The 18094-nt window shown below is 43.6% G+C and overlaps 1 protein-coding gene across 1 annotated transcript in view; it reads left to right on the top strand.

Moving 5' to 3' along the window:
• The window catches only part of LOC145409302 (xaa-Pro aminopeptidase 1-like), a 617499-nt gene extending 604434 nt beyond the window's left edge, over positions 1–13065 (top strand). The window contains exon 18 of the mRNA XM_080279779.1: positions 12943–13065. Coding sequence (XP_080135905.1) covers positions 12943–13065 — 123 coding nt within the window. The remainder of the gene's footprint in view (positions 1–12942) is intronic.
• Positions 13066–18094: the final 5029 nt, after the last annotated feature.

Raw genomic sequence — 18094 nt, 5'->3', positions numbered from 1 at the left:
ACAGGGAAGTTTGCCTCCTATCAACTGTTCACAGCCCCCTGATGCACCGCACAGACTCCGTGGATCACCGTAGCGAGAGGAGGCGCAACGTATGGAAACCAGAGTCTGAACTTGCCTATAATCTGAACATGAGGCAAGTTGATCAGTCAGACTCGATGATTTCAAGTGTTGACTGTGCCAGGACCACGATGAAGTGGTACAAGAAACTCTTTTTCCACTTGCTCGACATCACGGTCCTGAACGCCCACTACCTGCACGCAATGACCACCGGAGTATCCGAGACCTTTGAGGGGTTTGTGAGGGAGCTGGCACGTGAAATAATCGCCAAGCATGCCCAGGACAGACCCACACACCGCACCCACACCCCCATGGCTGCTCAGACTCCCCTACGTCTTGCAGGACGCCACTATCCCAGCGCAATCCCTTCCGAACCAAACCGTCGTAAACCCCAGCGTCGCTGCCATGTATGTAGGCACTCGACAGTCAGACCATCCACTCAGAGAAAAGACACAAGGTACGAGTGTGTCGAGTGCAATGTTGCGTTGTGCCTTCAGCCTTGTTTCAAGGAGTATCATAATTTCCTACACTACTGAAACTGTGTGGGAAGGCGAAATGACGCTCATGATAATGGTAAGGCCAGTCAGTAGGTGCTAAGTCAAATAAAAAGTTGAAACGGGTGTTATTTTTTCAGAAAAGTAATGTATAAGTTGAGATTTAGTGTAAGTGGAAAGAATTATCAAAACTACACCCACTGTGTAAATCTGGTCAGTAAATATGTGATAGCAAGAAAATAAAGTGGAAACGGGTGTAATGTTAGCATGAATAAAATGTATAAGTTGAACATTACTGTAAGTTGTAATAATTGATGTCACGAGTACACCCACATTCTGGTCGGTAAGTATGTGATAGGAATTATATACAGTGGAAGATGTTGTAATGTTAGTAGTAAGGTATTTTATAAGTTGAATACTAGTGTAAGATGAAACAAATGATATCGCGATAACACTCCCTGTGTAAGTACGCGCAAATATGATGCTCAGTTCCATCGTAAGTTCAGAAATTACGTGATATCAATTATATCAAGTGTAAACATGTGCAATGTTAGTGGAGAATTATTATATAAGTACAAAAATAGGTTGTAAGTTGAAATAGTTGTCATAGCGACTTCACCGTGTGTGTTATTATGCGCTATTATTACGCTATATTTTTACGTAAGGCCTGAAATAATCTCAAAACAGTTCTATAAAGTTGAAAAGTGTATAATAATATTAGAAAAGTATTATGTAAGTAGAAAAAACACAATACGAGTTGAAACAACAGTCACAGCGAGTTCACTCACTACGTAAATAAGCGCTAACATTACGTTAAATGTTATCAAAAGGCCTGTGAATACGTAAAAACAGTTCAATAAAATGTAAAATGGTATAATGTTATTGTAGAAGTATTATATAAGTAAAAAAAATTATATGTATCATGATTTTAGAATGTTAGCGATTCATCGTGACCAAGTTGGCCGATTTTGCTCGTTTCGCACGTTGGTACAATGCTTATTTCTGCTCTATTTTTGTATAAAATCCAATATACTCTTTTATCACATGTTTTTATGTTTGTAATAAATACATTTCTACTTACTTTCATTGGTTTCCCAGACTTATAATACCATAGAAAACGTTAGAGGCTCAGACCGCCTAGGGAGAACACGGGGCCAGGTGGGACCAAGGCATGCCTGGTTAAGCTAATTAGGGACCCCGGGGACCAATTTCTTTGCCACTGACCATTGTTTCTGACCAAAAGCGAAAGTTTAAGCAAAAAAAAAAAAAAGGGTCGAAAAATGGTCGGGATTGGGGGGTACCAGTGGTCGAAAAGTGGTCGGGACGGGGCGGGTTAATCTTTTTACAATATAATGAAAAACAGGCAAAGTACAGAACTGGCTAGATTATGACAAAAATGCTAAAGCGTCTAAGATGCAGGATAAGATCACAAGAAAAACAAGAGCTACAATGTAAAAATGAAAACTAACCAATAATTGTGTGTAATTGCCATGTATTTTATGGCTATATCACCACTATGGAAAGAATAATAATAATAATAATAATAATAAAAAAACTCGTGGCTGAACAACAGGAAAAGGCAGGACACTTTAGCTGCCTGCTAGCACTAAACCAGCCATCATGGGAACACTTAACAGCTGACGAAAACAACGAAGGCCTCTCTCTCTCTCTCTCTCTCTCTCTCTCGTCGTTAAAGTGTAATGGTATATTAAATTTTTCGTGGAAAAGTGATGGAAACTGAAATTCTGGACTTTTGGAGAATTTTTAAAATTCATCCCGGACGAAGATTTTGACACCTAAATGCAGGACATGTCCGGGAAAATCCGGACGTATGGCAACCCTACCGAAGTCTACGCTCAACTATTCCAGTGTTTCATTCTAGGTTCAGTTATTCGTCTCTTATTGAATAAGCACTGCTTACAGGTGCTACCTTCCATCGCTGTGAGTATTTTCTGTACTGGTGTGGCAACACTAAGACGACCTGAATGATGACTGATGTTCTTCATACCTTCCTTGCCAAAGTGTCTAATCCACTTTTTTTTTATTATTATTATTATTTCCCATCCACCATTGGGACCGAAACCCCCGGTCACTAAGGCAAATAGACACACACACATATATATATATATATATATATATATATATATATATATATATATATATATATATATATATATATATATATATCAGTCGTTTGAGCGTCCACTGCGGGACCGGCCTATCCCTACCGAAGTGGGGACGATACAGCCAATGTATCTCTACCAAGTGGCTTAGGCTGTCTGGTAGAGATTATATGTAGGGTGAGAAGTGCTTGTAAGTGTAATTGTTGTGTTGGAATGGCTTTGGATATGTGTGTAGTTTGTGAACCAAGGGTAATCGGCCCGCGCAAGCCGACTTGGTGCAAGAATACTTCATAGTATGCGACACTGCTTCAACCACAGCAATCCTTGTGTCCGCCAATGCAGTACGTGGCCAGAAGAAAGCTCCCAAAGTTTATTACCCTGGCGGGGCGCGAACCCTCGTTATTCAGTGTGGGAAAACGCACACTTTACCACAGAGGCTCATATATATATATATATATATATATATATATATATATATATATATATATATATATATATATATATATATATATATATATATATCAAGGGGCAGGATCCCATTGCTACCTGGCGCGTCCTTGGGTGGCGGATAAGGGAAGGCCTTGTAGATATACAAGGTACCGTCTTAGATGGCGCAGACCGTGGGACTCCCTATAGATATATTGGGTTCCACCGAATATAACGAATAAAGTGGCAAAAAAAAAAAAAACATCTCACCAGAAATTATGTGACAGGGAGGTGAGATTATTTGTCACATTCCTTCCAACCAAACATGAGTTCTATTGCAAATGATTTGACGGGCATTCCTGTTGGATCATCGTCTATTTAAGGTCCAACCGCACTGCATCCCGTGCTTACAAGCAGTGTGCCATCAAAAGTGATAGGCACTGTGTTGGCAAGTTAGAGTCTGGGATATTAAATAATCTGAAATCCATGAAGATGTATGCACACAATGTAAGAAGCATCGCAGAATATTACAAACTTGATAACTTAATGACTGAACTGGAAAACATTAGTTGGAATATTGTAGGTTTGAATGAGACCCACAGAAAGAAAGTGGGCCTGGAGAAGCCCAAATGGAGAAACAATGAATGAAATCGACTTCATTATAGCAGATAATAATAACACGATCACAAATGTCACAGTTATCAACAAAGTAAGTATCGGAAGTGACCATAGAATGGTGGGTTGCACAGCCAGATTCTGTTTCAAAAGTGAAAGAAAAAATGATTAAAGAATAAAAGATATGCCCAATAAAAGTAAACCAAAACAAAGCAGCCTTTCAGTTGGAAAAGAGGAACAGATTTCAGGCTCTAAGTAATGCTCAATGTGACAATAATCAGCTGAATGACAGACTAGCAAAAGTGCAAAGAGAATCAGCGGAGGTAGTAGGAAAACCTAATACAACCAAAGACAAGAACTATTCAGAAAAGACACTCGAGTTTATGAAAAAAAGAAAGGAAACGAAAGTAAAACCAAAGATTAAATTGAACGAGGGGAATTAAATAAGTTTATCAACAAAAGACAAAGAGAAGAAAAAAGAAAGAGAAGCATGGATCAGATCAAAGAAACCATCGAAAAAGGAAAAAGTCTGAAAAAGGTCCGAAGTAAAATGGCACTAGGAAAGCAACAAATTACATCACCGAAAGACAAAAAACGGTTTGGTCATTAAATGCAGAGATAAGATGCTGAAGAGAGTTGAAGAATTTAACAAAGAACTGCATGCATCAAAGACCGTAATACTAATAGCTAACTTTTCAGTTGACACAAGTGAAATACCTGAGATAACACCAGACGAAGTAAATATATATCTTAAAAGTATGAAAAGAGGGAAAGCTCCGGGAGAAGATGGAATAGTAGCAGTTTTACTGGTGGATGCAGGAGTAGAAGTAGAAAATAACCTTGCTTACTTATTTACTCAATGTATAAAAAAGAAGAAAACTTCGTGTAATGCAATAGTTACATTACTTTACAAAAGAGATGACTCAAAAGATGTTAGTAGCTATCGACCCATTAGCTTATTACCAGTCATTTACAAACTCTTCACTAAAGTCCTTACGAAAAGAATAACTACAAATCTGAAGGAAAACCAACCTCGTGAACAGGCAGGATTCCGAAGCGGGTATTCGACTACTGATCATCTACACACAATGAATCAACTAATTGAGAAAACTACAGAATATAAGAAACCACTGTGCTTAGGTTTTGTTCATTACGAAAGGGCTTTTTATTGTAGTAACATTGTAATAATACATAATTGTAACAATTCATACAGTGTTACAATTATGTAATACTACAATGTTACTACAATTATGTTACACTTTCTACAGTTATGTAACTACAAACAAGCACATGGCAATTATAAATTCATTGCGAGAACAAGGAGTGAATGAGAACATTGTAAAACTGCTCGAAAACATATATAAAGAGGGAACTGCTACAGTTAAATTACATAAGGACTTGAAAATAATTAAGACTGAGAAGGGCGTGCGTCAGGGAGATACAATTTCACCAAAATTATTTACAGCATGCCTAGAAAGTATTTTCAGAAAGCTAGACTGGGAAAACAAATGAGTGAACATAGACGGAGAAAAGCTAAACCATTTAAGATTTGCAGATGACATTATCCTAATCTCAGAAACAGCTAAGACATTGCAAAAATGTTAAATGACCTGAACAGAGAAAGTCTCAAAGTAGGGCTAAAGATGAGCCTGAGTAAAACTAATGTTTAATCCACAAACACCGAAGAGCGCCATCAGAATAAGCATAGAAATTCTTGAAGAAGTCGAGGAGTACAATTTCCTGGGACAATTACTAAAAATTAACGGAAGATAATGACAGCGAAATAAAAAGACGCATTATAAATGGATGGAAAGCTTTCGGTAAACATAGACATTATGAAAAGTAGCTTGCCAGTTTGTATGAAACGAAAAGTATATGAGAAGGGAAAGGTCAATGTTGGAAATATCTTTAAAAGACAGGAAAAAATCAACTTGGGTGAGAGAGCAGACGAAAGTCAAAGATATTAGAGAAGTTATAAGAGAACAGAATTGGAGGTGGGCAGACCATGTACCAGGAATAAGGGATATCCGATGGAATAATAGGTTGACTGACTGGACACCAAGAGATTGTAAGCGTAACAGAATAAGGCCAGACAGGAGGTGGAGAAATGCGATGGAGAAATTTGCAGGGAAAACGTTGCAAAGACTGGCTCAGTCAAGGAATTCATGGAGAAGGTTGGGGTGGGCCTTTGTTCATCAGTGGACTTGTAATGACTGATGATGATGATGATGATGATGATGATGATGATTTTATATATATATATATATATATATATATATATATATATATATATATATATATATATATCCCATTGGATCCCAGAGTTGCTGGGCGACACACTGTTCAGGGAGGGTCCTAAGCGTACAGCCCTCCACCAATCGGCTTATAGTCGCGAAGCTCATAGGTCCCTACCCGGGGGTTCCCTACTTTATTAAAAATTGAAAATTCCCAGTTCTGTCCAATACTGGGGACACTGGGCTCCAATGGGATATATATATATATATATATATATATATATATATATATATATATATATATATATATATATATATATATATATATATATATTTCCAGATGACTTAATCCCTTATACGGGGTGGCCACAAGCAAATCGCCTCCATGTCACCCTGTGTCGGCTTGTAGGAATTCCAGCACTGGTCACTAATATATCAGCTTATTGGAACCCCACAGCTGATCACCAATTTTATATCAGATTAGACGTTACTGGACTGAACAAGGTCATCAAGATATAACGTTCCACCTAGTCAAAGTCACTTCCGGCTGACACACTCCACCAAATGTCTTCTCACACTGGAGATGGTGGGAATCGGTGTAGATCCTGTTGAAGGAATGGTAGAGGTAGTGTGGCCGAGCAATGTTACTACTCAGCGCGTCGGCAATGACATTTTGTCAGCCTGGTAAATATTTGACCTCTGGGTCAAACTCCATTACCTTGCTGAACCAACGCACGACCTTACCATGCAAGTTCTTCCCCTTAAACAAGTCGCGTATGGGTGCATGGTCAGTTAAGACAATTATCCGGTACCCGAAGATGATATCCCGGAAATCTCTTAACGCCCACACGACTGCTAATGTCTCCAAATGTGTCACCGAATAATTCTTTTCTGGGGGTCTTACGGCCCTACTGCCATGCACAATGGTGTGCATTTTGCCTTCCTCATCCCTTTGCTGTAACACCGCTCCCAGTTCCAAACCTGAGGCGTCCGTGCACAGGTAAAAAGGTTGTGTATAATCACGAAACGCTAACATGGGTGCCTCTGTCATGGCATTCTTGAGGTCGTTGAAGCCTTTCTCTTACGATGGTCCCCATTGCCATGCAGCATGCTTCTTAGTAGTGTCATCAATGGTGATGCGATAGCAGCATAATTGTGGACAAAGCTCCTGTAGAAACCAGTGAGCCCTAGGAATGAGCGTACGTCATCCTTGGACTTGGGCATAGGGAAATTTACCATGGCTGTAACCTTATCCGGCAGAGCCTTGATGCCATCACCATCAACTAAGTGCCTTAGAAATCTAGCATTTGCCTTTAGAAAATCGCATTTCGATGGCTTGATTTTCAGACCCACGGATCTTAAGGTTTCCATCACTCGTTTAAACTTATTAAATGAGTGTCCATGTCTTTGCTCACAATTATTAAGTCATCTAGATACGCCAGGACGTCCTGCCCAATCATGTCACCAAAAAACTGATTTATCATCCTCTGAAATGTCAAAGGAGCATTACTCAATCCAAAAGGCATCTGGAGAAATTCAAAGTGCCCACGGTGAGTGCTAAAGGCAGTGATGGGATGCGACTCTTCAGTCAGCTCCACCTGCCAATACCTTGATGCTAGATCCAGGGAGGTGAACACGGTATTTCCTTTACCCAAGGACTGCGGTAAGTCTCTGAGATGCGGAATCGGATAACGATCCGGTATGGTTACCTTGTTCACTTGCCAAAAATCTGTAACAGGTCTCATACCACCATCCTTTTTAGGCACTAGAAAGAGTGGTGCATTCCAAGGTGAGGAAGAATGCTGAATGACTTCATCATGAAGCATCTTTTCAACTTCCTCCTCCACTGCTTTTCTTTGGCTGTGTGGTAGACGCATGCAGGCACATATATCGGATTTGTACCAGCTAGTCAGGTCAGGTGCGGGTAAGGGGATGGGTCTGTTATGATGTGGCAGGGGTAAACCAGTTCTGCTGTCGGGCCCTGCTGTGGATGTCACTGATTGCATTACGCAGTTGACCTTTGTGCGGTGTGGTGCGGTGAGGATCTGTCCGTTCTCCCCTTTGGGGCTAAGATGCGAATGAATGTGTTTGAATGGATGAGTAAATGGGGAGTGTGTCGTCCTGTCTCGGCTACCTCCCTTTCCTTGGGGGAAGCAGCCTAGGCATATAGATAGATAGATAGACCAGGGCACAACTCAATATGATGAATCACCTTGTCCATCCTACCCAGCGATTCTCCTGGAAGTGCCACTACGTCGGAGAATTCTTTAAGAAATACTAGCAACCACGTTTTATGGGCAATATTATCTGTTACCTTCACGTATTGTTCTAGCAGCTTTCCTCTCCCAAGACGTGTAGGTTCTGACTGAGTAGTTGTTTGTGATGTGACTATGGGAGAGATCACCGGTATGTCGTTGACTTCCTTTACAGGGGCACCATAGGACATCAAGTCGCCTATATAACAACCAGCTCTGGGCTTAACTGTGCCACCACTCATATTTGCGATGAAGAGGGGCCTCTTCTGGTCTGGTCTGACACTACTCAGGGTGGACTCCAGCGACAATGCCTTATGTTTTACGGTCTCTGGTAAACATGCCACATCAGTTCCCTCCGACACATCAGGTACTCAGACAGGAATTTTGCAGACAGTTCAACTGGGTAAGTGGTGATTCCCACTCCCTATAGCCCTGACCTGCTTCCAATCCATACCCTCTGTTTCATGTGCATCCGGGGACTCCCTTGATGCTTCACTTGTCGGGGTCACAACTGATTGAACGGCTCCTGATTGGACGCCAGTTCCAGCTTGTGTTGCTGAGGGATTAAGGCCTACAAACTCCTTCCTATTAAAGGACATAGAATGTCTCTGAGGGTGTATAATCACGTTTTACTTCTCCATAGATTGAAAGCCCAATAACCCATCAGCTGGCAGAGGGAAATCCTCAACCACATAAAATGTAGCACGTAACACAGGAGATCGTTTATCTGCTCTCAGTGTCAATGGTACTTGGCTTACGATCTTCATTTTACTCTGTCACACCTGTCAAGATCACGTCAGGTGCTGACAACGTCCAATTAGCTCAAGGCATTTCATACTTCAGCCTCTCTAGCGCTTTACTAGAAATAATATTTGCACATGCCCCAGTGTCCACTATCAAAGACACCTGACCATCCCATATGATCCAAGGTATCGAGAGCAAATCCACTTTTTTAATAGCTGTCACACACGCATCAGTGGATTGTACGATTGTATTTATTTCTGCGTTTGGCCTTGAACTTCCCCTGAACTAGCTTGGTTACCTAGTTTTTCCCGATTGGCAAGAACACTTGGGCAATAGTCCGAAGAATGAGGACACTGCCCATGGATGACACACCATCTTTGCACTTTTGGCTTTACAGCCTTGGTCTTTTGCTGAGGAGAACTAGTACTGGGTTGTTTGTTGCCTACCTGCATTTCAGTACTAGGTCCAGACGTAGTGGGCAGGTTGGCCTTGGCTGCCTGATGAGCCACCTTTTTAACGTGCCAACACTTTTTATCTGTGTGACCAGCTTTGTTACACACAGTACAGAATCTGCCAGCAGGGCTTTTCTTTATGTGCACAGCTAAGACACTACCGCCCTCTCCTTCTACCTTTGCTTTTAGCTTAAAGCTCATGTCAGGCAAGGCTATTTCAGGAGATCTTTTGGTCTGCCTAAGTACCTGAAGTCGCCTAGTAGGGGTTAAACAAGACAAAAACTGCAGGTACTCTAACAATCCAGCTACCCTCTCAAAAGTCAGTCCCCAAGCTGTGTCTCTCCAACCTGAAGTCTGCAAGGCTTTGCTAGCTTCTGCATAGCATCTGCCTGCCTTCACCAAAGCCTGGCTTTCAGTACAGTTAGGATGCTGCTGTGCTCCATTTACGAACCTAAACACCCAAGCGTCTGACACATAGCAGTCACTTGCAAAAGTGTTAATTAGGGCTTCCTTAAACTTTTCATATTCATGAGCAGTATGCCCAGTTTGAAATAATGAGGCCTCTAGTATTTCAGCTGCTGGGGAATTTGGCTTAATATTTGCTTTAATATGCCAAATCTTTTCCCCGTCACTAGCAAGCTGCAGCCTATGTATCTGGGCCTCGCAGTCTCGCAGGAATCTATGAATGTCATACTTATCTTCCCCAGTAAACTGTAAACTCAGTTGGGCTGTAGGTAGCACCTTTATACAGTCTGGGTTCAAAGGTGCCTGAGCAACAAACAGTCCTTGGGACTGTCTAACCGGCATTACAGGAGGTAAAGTTGAAGGAACGCTAGTGGTAGCCAGATAAGTGGTCACCATGTTAGGTATTTGCCATAAGGGAGGAAGATTCATCTGAGTTTGCATGCCAATACTGTTAGTATTCATGCTTCATGGATTAACAGAAGAATCCTGGGTTTGCATGCCAATACTGTTAGTATTCATGCCCCATGGATTTGCACAAGGATCCTGGGTTTGCATGCCAATACTATTAGTATTCATGCCCCATGGATTAGCCTAAGGAACGTTAGCAAATAAATGGTTTTGCCCTTGCTGTCCAAAGGTTAATGGTGTACTGAACGTGCCTGAGGTGTAAATGGGTGTGTGAGTGGTTGCATTGCTAGCAGAGATCATTGGACCTTGAGTATCCTGAGTGACCACGGGTGCTGTTACAGCCTGTTCAACGTCCCCAGTCTTTTCGCTAGGAGTACCCTTATTAGCAAGACTAGTGGCCATTTTGGACCTAACTGAACTTTCTGGAACTGTAGAATAAGAATGACCAGAATGCAAATGTAAAGTGTTCAAGTCCCCATTATCCAGTTCCTTAGAAGTGTCCTGACTATCTTGAACCCCGAGGTTTCCCACACTCATGTCCTGTAAGGTTTGGATGCCCTTGTCCAAAGTTTCAATCCACTCACTCAATTCTGAATCTGATTCACTTTCCGTCATGGTTGGTTTGTCTGAATCTCCCCTTAATTTTCGTCCACACTTCTTCACTGTATCCATCTAACCATGTCAGAATTTATTCCCTTCCCAGTCACAGGAAAAACGAAACTGACACAAATAGATTAGTTATGGGTTTTAGCATTAGAGAATGGGACACAGAAAAGATGTACAGAATATATATCTATTTAGAGGAAACTGATAAACCTTTATTTTTACACACATTACCTAACTAACTTGTGCTGCTTAAAAAAAGTGTCTGAAGGTTCACTGTGCATGTACACTACCTAGGTGTCAGATGATGCTGAAGTTCCTGGTAGATTCGTACTGCAAGTCCACACAATCCGCCAGGTTTCTTCTCCAACCACATGATGATCGTCTTCCCATGCTGGTCCTCAGGTGACTGCGAGACACCGCACACACACAGACCCACAGCCCACACACCAGACACTTGCCCTGCTTCACTCCAGTCTCCATGCCCAGAGTTGCCAGATGTTTCTAGACGATACCACCCTTCATCGCACTGGCCTCAGCCATGAAAGTGAGATAATTGCCAGTTCGCGCTTGAAGGTAGAGATATCTCGCTCAGGCAGAGATAGAGAGAGAACCAGAATAATTACTCTGATATATCTGCTCCATTTACTTGCTCCGCAATTAGTCACTTTGCAACAGGAGAGTAAGATTTTCTGTTTCACATGCAGGATCACGAGCGGTTGCAAGGGGTTTCACTGCACAAATCCCTTTAGCAACTTGTCATATCCCACCGCTGCCACCAATATTATGTGTCGGCTTGTAGGAATTCCACCACTGCTCACTAATATATCAGCTTATTGGAACCCCACAGCTGATCACCAATTTATATATTAGCTTAGACGTGACTGCACTGTTCCAAGCAAGGTTATCAAGTCATAACGTTCTGCCTGGTCGAAGTCACTTCCAGCTGACACACTCCACCAAATGTCTTCTCACACTGGAGATGGTAGGAATCGGTGTAGATCCTGCTGAAGGAATGGTAGAGGTAGCATGTGCAGGAGAACTGAAAACTGAGCAGATTTATCTCTAATGGTAACAGTAAGATACAACTGTGACACAGAGAGAGCCCAGAGTAAATACGTCCCTCTCGTTTGAATGATAAGTGCGTTCTCCTCTAGCTGGCCGGCTTCCCCATTGGGAGTGGCCCTGAGGTCAGCATAAATACAGAGATGCCAAACCCCACAGACAACTGGGATTTATACATGAAAAGAAGCATCACAACTTTATCATGCACTTTATACACCTCAATAAAGTAGTATTGATTACATTAAAGTATACCAACAGGGTAAATATTTCCCCCAAGACTTTAAACATATATACAATTCATATTTCTCTATCACCTTCCCTTTACCCTCGTTCTTTATGATAGAAAATCCTGGGCTTTGCAAGCCTGATCGCTCATCCATTCCCATGCTACACTTATAGTAAGATAGTGTTTGGCTGATTATCATCACATTATATTACACACTCGTTAATTATGCTTAAACACTTTGTATGTAATATGTAAAAATAGTGTAAGACTAAACTCATCATGGAAACGATGTCCGGCACCAGGACAACCTTGTCCCCCGCCATCTCACTGCCCTGCTCCCACTTCACACCCCCTTCTCCCAAATACCTCTCCACTCTATCCCTCCATCTCAGCCGTGGCCTTCCCCTCCCTCTCTCCCTCTCCATCTCACTCACATACACTCTCCTCGTTAGCCTTTCACTCCATCCTCTCCACATGGCCAAACCACCTCAGTGTGTTTCTCCTAATGCTTCCTGTCACATCCACATCCACACCACAACGCTCCTTCACGTCCTCATTTGTCAGTCTGTCTCTCCATGTGACTCCACAAGCTCCTATCAAATAACTCATTTCCACTGCTCTCGCTCTTGACTTGTGTCCCTCCAACAATGTCCAAGCTTCACGTCCATATGTTAATTCAGCAGTTGATTACGTTCTCTGAGGGCATACTGAGATTTAGCTGTCTTTATGATTCGTAGTCGATAGGCATTAATCTAAGCTTTTTTGTGTATTACAGTGTTCAGTGCTGAACGCTTACCATGCCCATGTGCTGGAGACGGTGGGGCAGGAGTTGCTGAACCAGGGGCGGCAGGACGGATACGAGTGGGTGGTCTCAAAAACTGAAGCTCTGTCTTGTTAAGCACGCACTTAGGATTTGGAATCACATTATGATGCGGTGATGGTCAAATAAAGATGTAGTTTGTTGTTAGAACGGACGCAAGTTCGATCTCAGGCTAGGGCAGGAAGTAGTTTGATTATTTGAGTTTATTTACAATAAATTTTATTTGATCTTCCAGAAGGCCCACAGAGCTGTCGTCTGAATAATATCCCTGCTAATATTATCACAGCATTTCTGATTGAGACACCCTTAGCATGTTTTAAATGTTAGTGCCAATTATGACACAAGTTGTGTGACATGAGGCAGAACTGTTGGACCTCATGGACCAGACTGTAAAGTTTATAGTCAGAGTCAGACACATAACGATGTATTCCAGAATGTTTGATTCAGATTAAAAACTCATGAGACAGTTAAAGAGAATGTTTTTGGAAGCCTATAATTCTTTTATTTCTTTTGTGACCTATATATGCTTATATACAGTACACTATGGTTTGCCCTTAACGTTGAAGTATTCTCTCTTATTTTTCTGTCTCTTTTACCTATAATGAAAATGACAGTAATCTCAATGCACAGTATTTCATCTCTGTCTCTGTCTCTGTCTGTCTGTCTGTCTGTCTGTCTGTCTGTCTCTCTCTCATTTTGCAACCACCGGTAGTGCTGCAACCGATACGATTCGCCAAACTGATATATCGTCGATATTTACATTTTTCCCATACAGAACCTATACTGATATTTATCAGTAGGTCTAACAGATAAAATAGGCCCATGAGAGAAAATATATCAATGTATGAAGAGGAGGCTTGACACCTTTTGGGGCGTAGCCGGAGACTAACGCTACCACCACCAATACTACCACTTCCACCACTACCATTACTACCACCACTTTCACCACCATCACCAATGCTACAAACACCACACCACTTCCACCACAACCATTACTACCACCACTTTCACCACCATCACCAATGCTACCAACACCACGCCACTACTCCCATACCATTACTACCACCATTTTCACCACCATCACCAATGCTACAAACACCACACCACTACTCCCACTTCCACCACTAATATTACTACAACCACTTTCACCACCATCACCAATGCTACCAACACCACGCCACTACTCCCATACCATTACTACCACCATTTTCACCACCATCACCAATGCTACAAACACCACACCACTACTCCCACTTCCACCACTAATATTACTACAACCACTTTCACCACCATCACCAATGCTACCAACACCACGCCACTACTCCCATACCATTACTACCACCATTTTCACCACCATCACCAATGCTACAAACACCACGCCACTACTCCCACTTCCACCACTAATATTACTACAACCACTTTCACCACCATCACCAATGCTACCAACACCACGCCACTACTCCCATACCATTACTACCACCATTTTCACCACCATCACCAATGCTACAAACACCACGCCACTACTCCCACTTCCACCACTAATATTACTACAACCACTTTCACCACCATCACCAATGCTACCAACACCACGCCACTACTCCCATACCATTACTACCACCATTTTCACCACCATCACCAATGCTACAAACACCACGCCACTACTCCCACTTCCACCACTAATATTACTACAACCACTTTCACCACCATCACCAATGCTACCAACACCACGCCACTACTCCCATACCATTACTACCACCACTTTCACCACCATCACCAATGCTACAAACACCACGCCACTACTCCCATACCATTACTACCACCATTTTCACCACCATCACCAATGCTACAAAAACCACACCACTACTCCCACTTCCACCACTAATATTACTACAACCACTTTCACCACCATCACCAGTGCTACCAACACCACGCCACTACCACCATTCCATGAACAATACCACCACCACTCCATCACCATCAGTCCACCACCACCATCACCACCACTGCCATCAGCGCAGCCATCACCCATAACACTACCAATACCACCAATACTAACACAGCCACCACTATCAATATTATCACTACCATCCCCACCACCACTACCAGTTCCACTAACAACTCCACCACCAACACCACAACACTACCACCATGACTTCAGCACCACCACCCTCACCAACACTTCACCATCACCACCACACCACCACGATCACCACCATTACACCAGTACAATCGCCACCAATACCACCACCACCAGAACAACCACCACCAGTACCGCTACCACCAACTCCAACACCACCACCACTACAACCACCAACACTACCACTACAATTATCATCACTACACCCGTCAATAACACCACTATGACTACCACTACAGTCAGTACCACTATCACTACTATCACCACCGCTACCCCTACCAACATCAATAACACTATTATTACAAGCATTGCCACCTCCAAGAACACGATCATTGCCACCACTTCCACCACCACCACCATCACTACCAGCACCAACATTACCACTGCCACTGCCACAACCATTACCACAACAACCACCACCAAGAACCTGTTATCACCACCACCGCTACCACTACCAACATCAGTAAGACTATTATTACAAGCACTGACACCACCAAGAACACGATCATTGCCACCACTGCCATCACCAACACCACCACTACCACTTCCACCACCACCACCTCCACCATCTCAACCATTACCACTGCCTCTGCCACAACCATTACCATCACAACCACCACCAAGACCACTACTATCACCACCACTACCACTCTAACCATCGCCACCACAACCACTGTCATGAACACCTCCACCGCCACCATCACTGACACCAATAGCATCACCATCAACACTACCACTACGATCACCACAACCACCACTACCACACCACTACCACTACCACTACCACTACCACTGCCATGGCACCAATACCACCACTATTACCACCAGCACAGCCTCCACCAGTACCACGACCACCACCACCACCACCATCACCACCACTACAGCTGCCCTCGCCACCACTACCACTACCACCGCTATCACCAGCACTGACACCATCAATTCCTGTACCGCCACCACCACCCCACCACAAATAACACCATCGCCACCACCTCCACCACCACCACTACCACCACCACAGTCACCACCAATGCCACTGCCACCACCACCACCACCACTGCAACCATCACTGTCACCACTACCACTTCGACTGCCAGTACCATTGCCATCACTCCCACTAACAACACTACCACTACAACTGCAAACCTCTAATACTATCTTTACGACACTGCCACCACCAACACCGCCACTGCCACTACCACTGCAGCAACAATAACCACCACTACCATCACAAACACCAAAACCACTACTATTACCGCCACAACTACTATTACGAGCACTCACCAGCACCACTACTGCTACTTCTACCATCATCACTACCACCACCACCACCACCACTACTACTACTTCTACCATCATCACTACCACACCACCACCACCACTACTACTACTTCTACCATCATCACGACCACCAACAACATCAACACTATCATTACCACCACCACCACAACCACCACAACCAACAACCCTCCACCACCACCACCACCACAACCAACAACTCTCCACCATCACTACCACAACACCACAACTACCATCATCAGTACCACTACCACTACCAACACCAGTAGAGCCACCATTATTACCTCAACCACTATTACCACCACATCACCACCACTACCACTACCATCACTGCCACCACCACCACTATCATTACCAACACCATCATCACTACCACTTCTACCACCAATAACAGTACCAGTATCACCATTACCACATCTACTACCACCACCACCACACCACCAAAAGTAACACAACCACAGCTCCACCACTATTACCATTACTCCACCACCATAAACATAGCCACCACCACTACTACCTGCACTTCCGCCACCAATGCCACTACCACTACCATCACTCAACCACCACTGACACCACCACCACCATCATCATTGCTAATACCACACTAACACGACCACAACCACCATCATTACCACTATTAATACCAGTAGCAAGAATATCACTACCACTACTACACTGCCACCACCACCACCACCACCACCACCACCACCACCATTGCCACTACCATTAACACTACCACCTCCACCACCATTACCACTAGCACTAACACTACCACCGCCAACGCTACCATTATCACCACCAATACCACTTCTTCCGTCACTGCCATTTCCATCATCACTACCACTGCCACCATTACCACTGCTATCGGCACTACCACTAACAGCACCACCAATACCATTGTCACCACAACCACACTACCGCTAACACCACTATCACTACCACAGCCATTACTACCAGCACCACCTCAAACCCCACTACCGCCACTCCCACCACCGAAACCATCACCCCTGCAACTTCCACCACAATCACCGCCACCACTGCCATCATCATCACCACCACCAGTACCACTACCACCACTGCTACCAAGACCGCCACCGTCACCACCACCACCACTAGAACTTCCACCACGACCATTGCCACTATCACTACCATTATCATTACCACCACCACCAGCACCACCACCACCATTAGCATCACCAATACCACCACCAATGCCACTGCCACCACCACCACCACCACCACCACCACTGTTTTAGTGAAAGAAAAGCATTCGGGAGCCGAATGCTAATCACCCGCCAGGATATGCTGTTGGCTAAGTTACAAGCTCGGCCCCCCCCGGGGGGAGGAGGGTGCCGGAGCCCCCTCCAGGAGGGGCCGAGGGGCAGCTCGCCCCTCAGGGGATGCCGGGGATGACGGTCCCCCCTAATGTGGGGCCGGAAGATTTTGGTCATGTCTTGATACCTTGAACGGTTCATGTTGATGGCTCAAGCCGTTCATGAGATATAACGGTGCTAAAGGCGGGCAATAAAAACTAGTTAACCTCTGGCAGCAAGTTTGGTGACCTTGACCTTGACCCCGACTGCCCAATGTCGAACTCATCCAAGATTTTGGCCATATCTTGATACCCTGAAGTCTTCTTGTTGACAGCTCAAGCCGTTCATTAGATATAATGGG

Source organism: Coenobita brevimanus, chromosome 80 (assembly GCF_032717465.1).
Source record: "Coenobita brevimanus isolate Jiangsu-jjx chromosome 80, ASM3271746v2, whole genome shotgun sequence".
In the NCBI taxonomy this organism is placed as follows: Eukaryota; Metazoa; Arthropoda; class Malacostraca; order Decapoda; family Coenobitidae; genus Coenobita; species Coenobita brevimanus.
The sequence above is the reverse complement of the archived record's forward strand: the minus strand, read 5'-3'. Positions and strand labels throughout refer to the sequence as shown.